This window comes from Hypanus sabinus, chromosome 2 (genome assembly GCF_030144855.1).
Source record: "Hypanus sabinus isolate sHypSab1 chromosome 2, sHypSab1.hap1, whole genome shotgun sequence".
NCBI classification, from domain to species: Eukaryota; Metazoa; Chordata; class Chondrichthyes; order Myliobatiformes; family Dasyatidae; genus Hypanus; species Hypanus sabinus.
Window position 1 is genome coordinate 1,082,644 of NC_082707.1, and position 13,971 is coordinate 1,096,614.

At 44.5% G+C, this 13,971-nt stretch overlaps 1 protein-coding gene across 9 annotated transcripts in view; it reads left to right on the forward strand.

The window, feature by feature from the left end:
• lrrc34 (leucine rich repeat containing 34) overlaps window positions 1-13,971 on the forward strand; it is a 102,508-nt gene that overhangs the window by 52,351 nt on the left and 36,186 nt on the right. For all 9 annotated transcript variants that reach the window (XM_059991026.1, XM_059991053.1, XM_059991004.1 and 6 more), the window contains 2 exons: window positions 601-756; window positions 7,590-7,716. In XM_059991026.1, the coding sequence (XP_059847009.1) occupies window positions 601-756; window positions 7,590-7,716 (283 nt within the window). The remainder of the gene's footprint in view (window positions 1-600; window positions 757-7,589; window positions 7,717-13,971) is intronic.

Consider the following 13,971-nt stretch of genomic DNA (forward strand, 5'->3'; position numbering starts at 1 on the left):
TTTTGGTTTGGTCTGTTGAAAATCTACTATATTGTTGAACCTTACAGTGAGAGGGGTATTTATTCTTATGAATTCATTGATCCTCCAATTTTCTACATCAACAAATTTGGTGGATTGGTAAGCTGATACGTATATTGCACCTCAGGAAAGTTAGCATTGTAATTACAAAGGGATGAATACTTTTGCAGCCTCACAATATAGGTTTTTAATTTTAAGTAAATTGTTGACTTTGTTTTGGAATTGTTCTTTTGGTTTGACAAACTGCACAAAGTATTGTAGGTTGACTCAAAACAATCCCATTTCAGTATATTTTAAATTTAGAAACAGTAAAGACAGTAAAATGTAAAATTAATTGTGGGGGCTGAATACTTTTTCAAGGCACTGTTATTGACACCTGTACCTGGCTGGAAGCCCAAGATCATTGTAACCTGTTTCACTGTCATCAAGACCCCTAGTTTAGTATCATCAGCAGACTTGCTAATTGTGCCATATACATTCGTTATCAGAAAATACAAAATTGTATCGTTCTCATTACTTAGATAGAATATTTAAAACACTCACTGCTTTTTTTGGTTTACATAATCATTTAATTTGTTGCAGTAATCAGATTTCCTGTGATGGAGCCAAGTTTTTGGCTGAGCTACTGAGACACAACACTCCGCTAAAGATCCTGGATTTGGCAGCGAATCGAATTGGTGATGATGGACTGGTTTACATTAGTGAGGCCCTTCGTTACCTGAATGACCAACTCATAGCGTGAGTTTGTCAGCCCTTTGTATGATATAGCAAAAATCCAACACCATTAATGAATAAATCCAAGAACATTCTATCCAGCTTTATTTTCCAGTGGTCCAATATCAACTCTCATGTCCCTTTTATTCTTTACATAACTGAAAAAAAAATTGGTACCCTGCATTATATTATTGTCTAGTTTACCTTCATATTTCACCTTTTCCCTTATAGCTTTTTAGTTGTCTTTTGCAAAGAAAGATGCAAAGAACAATACAGCACAATACAGGCCCACAATGTTGTGCCGACCCTTAAACCCTGCCCCCCAATCCACGCACCAACCACTCTCTGAGTAAAAAACCTTCCTCTAATATCCCCCTTGAACTTCTCTCCCCTTACCTTAAAGCCATGTCCTCGTGTACTGAGCAGTGGAGCCCTGGGGAAGAGGTGCTGGCTGTCCACTCTATTTATTCCTCTTAATATCTTGTATACCTCTATCATGTCTCCTCTCATCCTCCTTCTCTCCAGAAAGTAAAAGCCTAGCTCCCTTAATCTCTGATCATAATGCATACTCTCAGCATCCTGGTAAATCTCCTCTGTACCCTTTCCAATGCTTCCACCTCCTTCCTATAGTGAGGCGACCAGAACTAGACACAGTACTCCAAGTGTGGCCTAACCTGAGTTTTATAGAGCTGCGTCATTACTCTAAAACTCTATCCCTCGACTTAGGAAAGCTAACACCCCATAAGCTTTCTTAACCACCCTATCTACCTGTGAGGCAACTTTCAGGGATCTGTGGACATGTACCCCCAGATCCCTCTGCTCCTCCATTCTCCCAAGTATCCTGCCATTTACTTTGTACTCTGCCTTGGAGTTTGTCCTTCCAAAGTGTACCACCTCACACTTCTCCAGGTTGAACTCCATCTGCCACTTTTCAGCCCACTTCTGCATCCTATCAATGTCTCTCTGCAATCTTTGACAATCCTCTACACTATCCACAACACCACCAACCTTTGTGTTGTCTGCAAACTTGCCAACCAACCCTTCTACCCCCACATCCAGGTCGTTAAATAAAAATCACAAAAAGTAGAGGTCCCAGAACCGATCCTTGTGGGAGACCACTAGTCACAACCCTCGAATCCGAATGTACTCCCTCCATCATGCCCCTCTGCTTTCTGCAGGCACGCCAATTCTGAATCCACCTGGCCAAACCTTCCTGGATCCCATGCCTTCTGACTTTCTGAATAAGCCTACCGTGTGGTACCTTGTCAAATGCCTTACTAAAATCCATGTAGATAACATCCATTGCACTACCCTCATCTATATGCCTGGTCACCTCCTCAAAGAACTCTATCAGGCTTGTTAGACACGATCTGCCCTTCACAAAGCTATACTGACTGTCCCTGATTAGACCATGATTCTCTAGCTTCTCCACCTCACTTGTCACCCATGGTTCCTTCACCCTACCATTCTTTATCTTCCATATCAGGAAAAATTTATCAATAACGTCCTGCAAGAGATCCCTAAATATTGACCACATGGCCATAGTACATTTCCCTGCAAAAACATCATCCCAATTCACACCCGCAAGTTCTAGCCTTTTAGCCTCATAATTTGCCCTTCCCCAATTAAAAATTTTCCTGTCCTCTCTGATTCTATCCTTTTCCACAATAATGTTAAAGGCCAAGGAGCGGTAGTCACTGTCCCCGAGATGCTCACCCACTGAGAGATCTGTGACCTGACCCAGTTCGTTACCTAATACTTGATCCAGTATGGCATTCCCCCTAGTCGGCCTGGACGCAATTGACAAATTCTGCCCCGTCTAAATAATTGGAACTAATCAGGTGCCAATCAATATTAGGGTAGTTTAAGTCACCCATGATAACAATACTGTTATTTTTACACATTTTCCAAAATCTGCCTCCCAATCTGCTCCTCGGTATCTCTGCTGCTACCAGGGGGCCTTTAGAATACTCCCAATAGAGTAACTGCTCCGTTCCTGTTCCTGACTTCTACCCATTCTGATTCAAAAGAGGGTCCTGCTACATTACCCACCCTTTCTGCAGCTGTAATAGTATCTCTGACCAGTAATGCCACCCCTCCTCCTCTTTTCCCCCCTCTCTATCCCATTTAAAGCACTGAAATCCAGGAATATTGAGAATTCATTCCTGCCCTGGTGCCAGCCAAGTCTCTGTAATGGCCACTACATCATAATTCCAAGTATGTATCCAGGTGCTTAGTTCATCACTTTTGTTCCTGATGCTTCTTGCATTGAAGTACACGCACTTTAGCCCCTCTACCATACTACCTTTACACCCTTTATTCTGTTTCTCTTTCCTGAAAACCTCTTTATATGCTAGATCTGGCTTTACTCCATGCACTATACTTGCAGCTCTTGCATGACCTTTATCCTCCTCCACCTCACTATCTGCAAATCTAGTTTAAACCCTCCGGAGCAGCACTAGCGAACCTTCCCGCAAGGATGTTAGTTCCCCTCCAGTTCGGGTCATTGTCCCATTGGAACAGGTCCGACCTTCCCTGGAACAAGGCCCAATTGTCCAGAAACATGAACCCTCCTTCCTGCACCAACTCCTTAGCCACATACTTAGCTGCATTATCTTCCTTCTTCTAGCCTCACTAGCATGTAGCACAGGTAGCAATCCTGAGATTGCAACCCTAAAGATCTTGTCCTTCAACTTTGCACCTAGCTCCCTAAATTCTCTTTGCAGTACTTCCTCCTATATGTCCACGTCATTGGTCCCTACATGGACCACGACATACGGCCGTTCACCCTCCCTCTTGAGAATACTGAGAATTCGATCCAAGATATCATGGACCCTGGCACCAGGGAGGCAACAGACCATCTGGGATTCTTGATCTCTTCCACAGAACCTCCTATCTATCCCCCTAACTATCGAATCCCCTATCAGTACTGCTCTCCTCTTTTCCCTCCTTCCCTTCTGAGCTGAGGGTCCAGTCTCGGTGCCAGAGACGCAACCACTGCAATTTGTCCCAGGTAGGTCATCCCCACCAACAGTATCCAAAACAGTATACTTATTATTGATGGGAACGGCCACGGGTGCTCTGCTCAGTCTGTCTATTACCCTTCCCTCTCCTGATAGTCACCCAGCTACCTGTCTCATTACTTTTAGGGGTGACTATCTCCCTGTAACTCCTGTTTATTCCTGCCTGTGCCTCCCAAATGATCCGATGCTCCTCCAGCTGTAGCTGGATGCACCTTTTGCATGTGTAGTTATCAGGGACAATTGGACAATTGTGCTCACCCTAACTTCCCACATACTGCAAACGGAGCGCTCGACTGCCCTAACTGCTGCCTCCATTACCTACTCCTAAGCTAATTAGATTAATTAAAGGAGCTTACCCAGCCTTACCTGACTGGGAGCAAGTTCGTCCTCAGCCTCTGCTCACCGAAGCCTCTTGAGCCAAAGCCTTCCTACTCTGTCTCCCTCTACTCCATCACCCACTCCGTTAATCTGTTCGCTTTTTAAACTCTCCTGCTGATCTCAGAGGCCGACCTTCACGCGCCTGTGCAGTCGTACCCTGTTCAAACTGCGGAAGAAAATAATGGATTTTTTGTTGGATTTTAAAAGCTTCCCAATCATCCAACTTCCCACTCACTTTTGCTACCCAATTGGCCCTTTCCTTGGCTTTTATGCAGTCCTTAATTTCCCTTGTCAACCACAGTTGCCTAGCCCTGCCATTTGAGAACAACTTCTTCTGTGGGACATATCTATCCTGTGTCTTGTGAACTATCCCAGCCATCTCTGTTCTGCCGTCATCCTCCTCCAAACCACCTGGGCAAATTCTTCACTTGAGCCTCTATAATTCCCTTTATTCCATTACGATACTGATGCATGTGCCTTATGCTTCTCCCTCTCAAATTCCAGTATGAATTCATTCATATGAGCACTGCCTCCTTAAGGTTTCCTTTACATTAAGCTCATAATAAGATCTGGGTTATTACATAACACCCAGTCTAAGGTAGCCTTTGTCCAAGTAGGCTGAGAGACAGGCTGCTCTAAAAAGCTATCTTGTAGGCATTCAACTTATTCCCTCTGTTGCAATTCAACGCCAACCTGATTTTCCCTATCCCCTTGCATATTGAAGACCCCATTACAATTGTGACATTACCCTAATTACATGCCTTTTCTAGCTCCCTTTGCAATCTCAAGTCCACATCTTGGCTTCCATTTGGAGACCTATATCTGATTCCCATAAAGGTTTTTTCATGTCTGCAGTTACTTAACTCCACCCACAAAGTTTCAATATTTTCTGACTCTGTGTCACTTCTTTCTAACGGTGTAATTCCATCTCTTACCAACAGAGCCACACCTCTGCCTATGCCTACCTGCCTGTCCTTTTGATACAATGAAATTCTTTGATATTAAGCTCCCAACTATGGTCTTCTTTCAGCCACGACTCAGTGCTGCCCACAACATCATACCGATCAATCTCTAATGCTGCCACAAGATTGTCCACCTTATTCCAAATACAGATTTAAATACAGCACCTTCCGTCCTGCATACTTCACCCTTTTGAATTTTGCCTCTGTGGTACAATTTAATTCTTTGCTCTGTCTGCATTTATACCCAACCTTTGCCTTGTCCTTCCTTACATTCATGTTACATCCTTCATCTAATTGTAAACCTGCTGGCTCATCCTCAGTTTTATCATCCTGGTTCCCAGCCCCCTGCCATATTAGTTTAAACCACTCCTAACAGCTCTAATAAACCTACCCACAAGAATTTTGATCCCTCTCGGATTCAAGTGCAACCCATCCTTTTTGTACAGGTCCCAGAACAGGTGCCAATTATCTAGAAATTTTAAACCCTGCCCCCTGCTCCTATTCTTCAGCCACATATTCATCTGTCACCTCATTCTATTACTATCTTCACTGTCACCTGTACAGGCAGCAATCCTGAGATTACAACTGTTAAGGTCCTGCTTCTCAGTTTTGTTCCTAACCCCCTGTATTCTTTTTTCAGAACCTCCTCCCTTTTGTACCTATGTGGTACCAATATGTACCACAATTTCTATCTGCTCAAACTCCCTTTTCAGGATATTATGGATGCATTCAGAAACATTGTGGATCCTGGAACCCGGGAGGCAAGCTACCATCTGCGTTTCCTTTTCGCATCCACAGGATTGCCTATCTGTCCCCCTGACTCTAGAGTCTCCTATTACTGCTGCCATTCTCTTCAGTTCCCTACCCTTCTGAGCTTCAGGGCCAGACTCAGTACGAGAGGTATGATTGCTGTGGCTTGCGCCATACAGGCCTTCCCCCACAACAGTACTCAAAATTGATACTTCTTGTTAAGAGAGATGGGTGCTCTCTATTATCTGACATTCTCCATTCCCTCTCATGACAGTCACCCGTTTATCTGTCTCCTTTAACCTTGGGTGACTACCTCCCTGTAGCTTCTGACTATCACTGCTTCATTTTCCCTAACAAGCTGAACATTACCTATTACTATTGCTCTGCCTGACTTTACTCTTACCTGCTGAGTCTCAGAGGTGTCTACTGTGCTTGGCTGTTGCTTCTGTGCCCTAATAAGTTACACAAAGTACTCTGCAGATGCTGTGGTCAAATCAACACGTACAAACAAGCTGGAGGAACTCAGCAGGTCAGGCAGCATCCGTGGAAACGAACAGTCAATGTTTCAGGCCTAGACCCTTCGTCAGGACTAAAGATGGAGGGGGCAGGGGCCCTATAAAGAAGGTGGGGGGAGGGTGGGAAGGGGAAGGCTGGTAGGTGCCAGGTGAAAAACCTGTAAGGGGAAATATCAAGGGGTGGGGGAGGGGATAGGCAGGAAAGGTGAAGAAGGAATGTAAGGGGAAAGCACTATGGGTAGTAGAAGAAGGCAGAATCATGAGAGAGGTGATAGGAAGCTGGAAGAGGAGGCAGAGTGAAAGTGGGATGGGGGAGGGGAGACGGAGGGAATTACCGGAAGTTGGAGAATTTGATGTTCATACCAAGGGGCTGGAGACTACTCAGATGGTATATGAGGTGTTGCTCCTCCAACCTGAGTTTGGCCTCATCTTGGCAGTAGAGGAGGCCATGTATGGATGTATCCGAATGGGAATGTGAAGCAGAGTTGAAGTGGATGGCAACCGGGAGATCCTGTCTGTTATGGCAGACAGAGTGGAGGTTCTCAATGAAGCGGTCCCCCAATCTTCATCGGGTCTCGCCGATGTCGAGGAGGCCACACCGGATGCAATAGATTACCCCAACAGACTCACAAGTGAAGTGTTGCCTCACCTGGAAGGACTGTTTGGGGCCCTGAATGCTGGTAAGAGAGGAGGTGTAGGGACAGGTGTAGCACTTAATAATAATAGCACCTAATAAGTTACCTGCTTACAGGAAAGATATCAATAAGCTTGAAAAGCTGCAGAGAAAATTTACAAGGATTTTGCTAGGACTTGAGGACCTGAGTTATAAGGAAATGTTAAATTGAATTTTATTCACTGGAGCAGAGGAGAATGAGAGGAAATCTTGTGGAGGTATGTAAAATTGAGGGGTATAAATACTGTCAATACATGTAGGCTTTTTATAATCACGTTGGTTGAGACTAGATGAAAGATCATAGGTTCACACTCTGAGGTGAAATATTTAAAGAGGACTCAGAGGATGGTGAGACTGTGGAATGAGCTGCAAATGGAAATGGGTTCAGTGTAACTTTTTAGAGAAGCTTGAATTGGTGCATGAGTGAGAGAGGTATGGAGAACTGCAGTATAGTCTGTGTTAGGCAGAAGATCAGATTGGATGGACTACATAGGCTGAATGGCTTATTTCTTTGCTATAGTGCTTTATAATCAAGGTAATTTTATTTTCATTCCAGATTGTCTGTGACCAGTAATTGTATCACTGGAATTGGTTTGGTGACTTTCGCAAATGTCTTGAAGTCCAACGCTACTCTGAAGAATATCTACATCTGGGGCAATGTCTTGGATGAATCAGCCTGCTCTGTAAGACAAATATATCATCTCCTCCTTGAGCAAGTTCAAGTTCAAGTTTATTGTCATACAAACATAGAGAACCTACAACACAATACAGGCCCTTCTGCCCACAATACTGTGCCGAACATGTACTTACTTTAGAAATTACCTAGGGTTACCCACAGCCTTCTATTTTTCTGAGCTCCATGTACCTATCCAGGAGTCTCTTAAAAGACCCTATCGTATCTGCCTCCACCACTGTTACCGACAGCCCGTTCCACACACTCACCACTCTCTGCATAAAAAAACTTGCCCCTGACATCTCCTCTGTACCTACTTCCAAGCACCTTAAACCATGCCCTCTCATGTTAGCCATTTCAGCCCTGGGAAAAAATCTGTGACTATCCACACATCATCTTGTACAACTGTATCAGGTCACCTCTCATCCTCTGTCGCTCCAAAGAGAAAAGGCAAGTTCACTCAAACTATTCTCATAAGGCATATTCTTCAATCCAGGCAAAATCCTTGTAAATCTCCTCTGCACCCTTTCTATAGTATCCACATCCTTCCTGTAGTGAGGTGACCAGAAATGAGCACAGTACTCCAAGTGAGGTCTGACCAGGGTCCTATATAAGCTGTAACATTACCTCCTGGCTCTTAAATTCAATCCCATGGTTGATGAAGGCCAATGCACCGTATGCCTTCTTAACCACAGAGTCAACCCGCACAGCAGTTTTGAGTGTCCTATGGACTTGAACCCCAAGATAACCACATAACCCTAATTACAGCATGGAAACAGACCATCTCGACCCTTCTAGTCTGTGCCAAACGCTTGCTCTCACTGAGGCTACATCCACACTACGCCGGATAAATCTGTAACCGAAGCTTATTCTCTTCATTTTTACCCTCCGTCCACACTAAACAGTGTTTGCATCCCCCAAAACCAGAGCTTTTCAGAAACGCTTTCCAGGGTGGGTATTTTTGAAAACGCTGCTGGGGCAGAGCAGTGTGGATGGGGTAACCGGAGACTTTTGAAAACGCTGTCAGATGGCAGCGCGCTATTTCATTGTTTTCTTGAATGCAACTTAACAATTTCAGAACAGACGGCAACGAGACTGAATCCAGATGAGTTAGAAATGTACTCACCAAATACTTTGACCCATAACTCACTGAATAAATAAGTATACTGTACTCACTTTGCCATTTTCTGACCTTGTTCGTACGAAGGTGGTTTACCTATTTATGCAAGTACTTCTCTGACAATAGATGTGTAACAGCCTAATGAAACATTGTATGGAAATACAAGATAACACTGATGCAGACATGTTTTATACATTTAACAAGGTGCTTTATTAATGCAACAGAGTTAGTCAGTTTTTCAATGTTCATTGTCAGCTGGGTCATACAGTCCGTGAATTCGGTTACCTCTGTATGCTCCAGTATTTGTTTTTTTTTACTTTTAAGTTTTCCTGCACAAGGGCGAACAGCTGTCCGTCACTTTAAGTTTTTCTAGTTTGTAACTACACAAGCGTGCACTTTTATGGCGAGATTCGACACCAAACATGTCGCTTGTTTTCGGTAGATGTGTCCTGCACATGCGCAACAGGAGGAGATTCGCTGAAATCTCTATTTCAATGTGGATAGAGATATTTTGAAAAACGCATAGTGTAGATGCCTATTGTTTTTACACAAAACCGGCGTTTTCAAAATTATCCAGTCCAGTTTGGATGTAGCCTTAGTCCCATCGATCTGCACTCAGCCCATAACCCTCCATTCCTTTCCTGTCCATATACCTATCCAATTTTTTTTTTTAATGACAAAATCAAACCTGCCTCTACCACTTCTACTGGAAGCTCGTTCCACACAGCTACTGCTCTCTGAGTAAAGAAATTCCCCTCATGTTACCCTTAAACTTTTGCCCCCAACTCTCAAATCATGTCCTCTTGTTTGAGCCTCCCCTACTCTCAATGGAAAAAGCCTAATCACGTCAACTCTATCTATTCCCCCTCATAATTTTAAATACCTCTATCAAGTCCCCCCTCAACCTTCTATGCTCCAAAGAATAAAGATCTAACTTGTTCAACCTTCCTTTGTAACTTAGGTGCTGAAACCCAAGTAACATTCTGGTAAATCTCCTCTGTACTCTCTCTATTTTGTTGACATCTTTCCTATAATTCGGTGACCAGAACTGTACACCATAACTGTGGAAGGTCCTCTGATCCTCCAAACTGCCAAGAATGTTACCATTAATACAGTGTTCTGCCATTAAAATGAACCACCTTACACTTAACTGGGTTGAACTCAATCTGCCACTTCTCAGCCCAGTTTTGCATCCTATCGATGTCCCACTATAACCTCTGACAGCCCTCCACACTATCCACAACACCCCTAACATTTGTGTCATCGCAAATTTACTAACCCATCTCTCCACTTCCTCATCCACGTCATTTATAAAAATCACAAAGAGAAGAGGTCCCAGAACAGATCCCTGAGAAACACCACTTGTCACCAACCTCCATACAGAATATGACCCGTCTACAACAACTCTTTACCTTCTGTGGACTAATCAATTCTGGTTCCACAAAGCAATGTCCCGTTGGATCCCATGCCTCCTTACTTTCTCAATAAGCCTTGCTGAAATCCATATACACTGCTCTTCCTTCATCAATGTGTTTCGTCACATCCTCAAAAAATTCACTCGGGCTCGTAAGGCATGACCTGCCTTTGACAAAGCCATGCTGACAATTCCTAATCAGAATTGTGCCTCTCCAAATGTTCATAATTCCTGCCGCTCAGGATCTTTTCCATTAATTTACCAACTACTGAAGTAAGACACTGGTCTATGGTTTCAGGGATGTAGATGCTAAGGAACTTAAAATTGTTTTCCCTCTCAACCCCAGATCCATTGATCTGGATGATAATGTGGTTAACTGGTCAGGGAAAGTGAGGAGGTGATGGAGAGGAGCTAAGGGTAAGCAGGCACACCGAGGCCTCGGGAGACAGGTAAGTGGGAGCCAGATACTAAAGGATACCCCTATGGCTGTCCCCCTTAACAATAAGTACTCCTGACTGAGTACTGGTGGGGGGATGGTGCAACTGGGGGAAGCAACAGTGGCTGTGCCTCTGGCACAAAGTCTGGCCCCATGGCTCAGAAGAGTAGGGAAAGGTAGAAGGCAGCACTAATAAGGGACTCAATAGTTGGGGGTCAGACAGGTGATTTTGTGGACGCAGGAAAGAAAGGCACATGGTAGTTTGCCTCCCAGGTGCCAGGGTCCGGGAAGTTTCTGGTCACGTCCATGATATCCTGAAGTGGGAAGGTAAACAGCCAGAGGTCATGGTACATATTAGTACTAACAACATAGGTAGGAAAAGGGAGGAGGTCCTGAAAACAGACTACAAGGAGTTAGAAAGGAAGTTGAGAAGCAGGACCTCAGAGGTAGTAATCTTGGGATTACTGCCTGTGCAACACGACAGTGAGTGTAGGAATAGAGTGAGGTGGAGGATAATTGTGTGGCTGAGGGATTGGAGCAGGGGGTAAGGATTCAGATTTCTGGATCATTGGGACCTCTTTTGGGGCAGGCGTGACCTGTATAAAAAGGATGGGTTGCACATGAATCCAAGGATGACCAATATCCTGGCAGGGAGGTTTGCTAAGGCTATTAGGGATGGTTTAAACTAGTACTGGGGGGTGGGAACCAAACTGAGGCAGGGGCGGTTGGCTCACATATAGTGAAAGCTTGGAGACAGTGTGAGAGGGAGTATAGGCAGGTGATAGAGAAGGGACGCGCTCAGACTGATGGTTTGAGATGTGTCTATTTTAATTCAAGGAGTATTATTAACAAAACGGATGAGCTTAGAGCGTGGAACAGTACTTGGAGCTATGATGTTGTGGCCATTACAGAGACTTGGATGGCTCAGGGGCAGGAATGGCTGCTTTGAGTGCCAAGCAATAGATGTTTCAGAAAGGACAGGGAGGGGTGCAAAAGAGGTGGGTACGTGGCACTGCTGATCAGAGATAGTGTCATGGCTGCAGGAAAAGAGGAAATCATGGAGGGATTGTTTACTGAGTCTCTGTGGGTGGAAGTTAGAAACAGGAAGGGGTCAATAACTCTACTGGGTGTTTTTTATAGACCACCCAATAGTAACAGGGACATCGAGGAGCAGATAGGGAGACAGATTCTAGAAAGGTGTAATAATAAGACCGTAAGATATAGGTGCAGAAGTAGGCCATTCGGCCCATCGAGTCTGCTCCGCCATTCATTCATGGGCTGATCCGATTCTTCCAGTCATCCCCACTTCCCTGCCTTCACTCCATACCCTTTGATGCCATGGCTAATCAAGAACCTATCCATTCTGCCTTAAATACACCCAATGACTTGACCTCCATAGCTGCTCATGGCAACAAGTTCCACAGATTTACCACCCTTTGACTAAAGTAATTTCTCCGCATCTCTGTTCTAGATGGACGTCCTTCGATCCTAAAGTCATGCCCTCTTGTCCTAGAATCCCCTACCATGGGAAATAACTTTGCCATATCTAATCTGTTGAGGCCTCTTAACATTTGGAATGTTTCTATGAGATCCCCCCTCATTCTCCTGAACTCAAGGGAATACAGCCCAAGAGCTGCCAGACGTTCCTCATACGATAACCCTTTCATTCCTGGAAACATTCTCTGAACCCTCTCCAATGTCAGTGCTGTATATCCTTTCTAAAATAAGGAGCCCAAAACTCACACAATACTCCAAATGTGGTCTCATGAGTGCCTTATAGAGCATCAACATCAAATCCCTGCTCTTATATTCTATACCTCTAAAAATGAATGCCAACGTTGCATTCGCCTTCTTCACCACCGACTCAACCTGAAGGTTAATTTTTAGGGTATCCTGCACAAGGACTCCCAAGTCCCTTTGCATCTCTGTGTTTTGAATTCTCTCCCCATCTAAATAATAGTCTGCCCATTTATTTCTTCTACCAAAATGCATGACCATACACTTTTCAACATTGTATTTTATTTGCCACTTGTTTGCCCATTCCCCTAAACTAAGTCTCTCTGCAGGCTCTCTGTTTCCTCAACATTACCCGCTCCTCCACCTATCTTTGTATCATCAGCAAATTTAGCGACAAATTCATTAGTAACATAGCCCAAATCATTGACATACATTGTAAAAATCTGTGGTCCCTACACCAAACCCTGTGTAACTACACTGGTAACCGGCAGCCAGCCAGAATAGGATCCCTTTATTCCCACTCTGTTTTCTGCCTATCAGCCAATGCTCCACCCATGCTAGTAACTTCCCTGTAATTCCATGGGCTGTTATCTTGCTAAGCAGCCTCATGTGTGGCACCTTCTGAATTTGTGAAAAATGACGGTGTGCATGGAAGCAGCGGCCCCTTGGGGAGCGATAAGTGTTTGTTCTGTTTGTCCTAGATGCATAACATACAGTCGGAATATGCTCGTTAACATTAGGGCATACTGTGTAGGAAAAACTGACGAGTTCTGGTGTGACATGGACAGTTTACGCCGCTACGGACTACTATCAGTGACCAAGCCAGCTGCTTCCCGAGGGAGGAGGAAGCGAAAGCGCTGTGAGGGAAGACAGAGGAGGGGTAAGAGGGACGGCATCCATGCTGGGCTAAAAGCTAACCCCACCAGGCCAGCGGTACCGTCCCTCCTGCTCTCAAATGTCTGTTCCATCAACAACAAGCTGGATGAGTTGCGTCTGCTGAGAGAAATACACAAGGAGTTTAAAGACTGCTGTGTGTATGTTTTCACGGAATCCTGGCTCCATGACAACATGCCGGACATGGCGATACAGCTAGAGGGAATGACATCGTTTCGTGCGGACAGAGAGTCAGCTAGCTCCGGTAAGAGCCGAGGAGGAGGTTTGTGTATTTACATCAACAAAGACTGGTGTGCGAATGCTACAGTCGCTGCTAAACACTGCTCACCGCTGGCTGAATTTCTCATTGTGAAATGCCGGCCGTTCTATCTGCCGAGGGAATTCACCATCGTGCTTGTGACAGCTGTTTACGTAGCTCCCAGTGCTAATGCTAAGGCTAATGTTAACGAAGCACTGGGAGGCCTACATGAAGCCATCAGTGAGCCACTGACTACACATCCTGACAGCTTTGTGGTGATTGCTGGGGACTTTAGCCACACCAGCTTAAAGACTGTGTTAAGCTTAAAGACAGCTTAAAGACTATTGCAGCCCAAATTCCTGCAATATGTGAATTTCAAAACCAGGGGAGACAACACACTGGACTTGGTTTATATCAACACCCCAC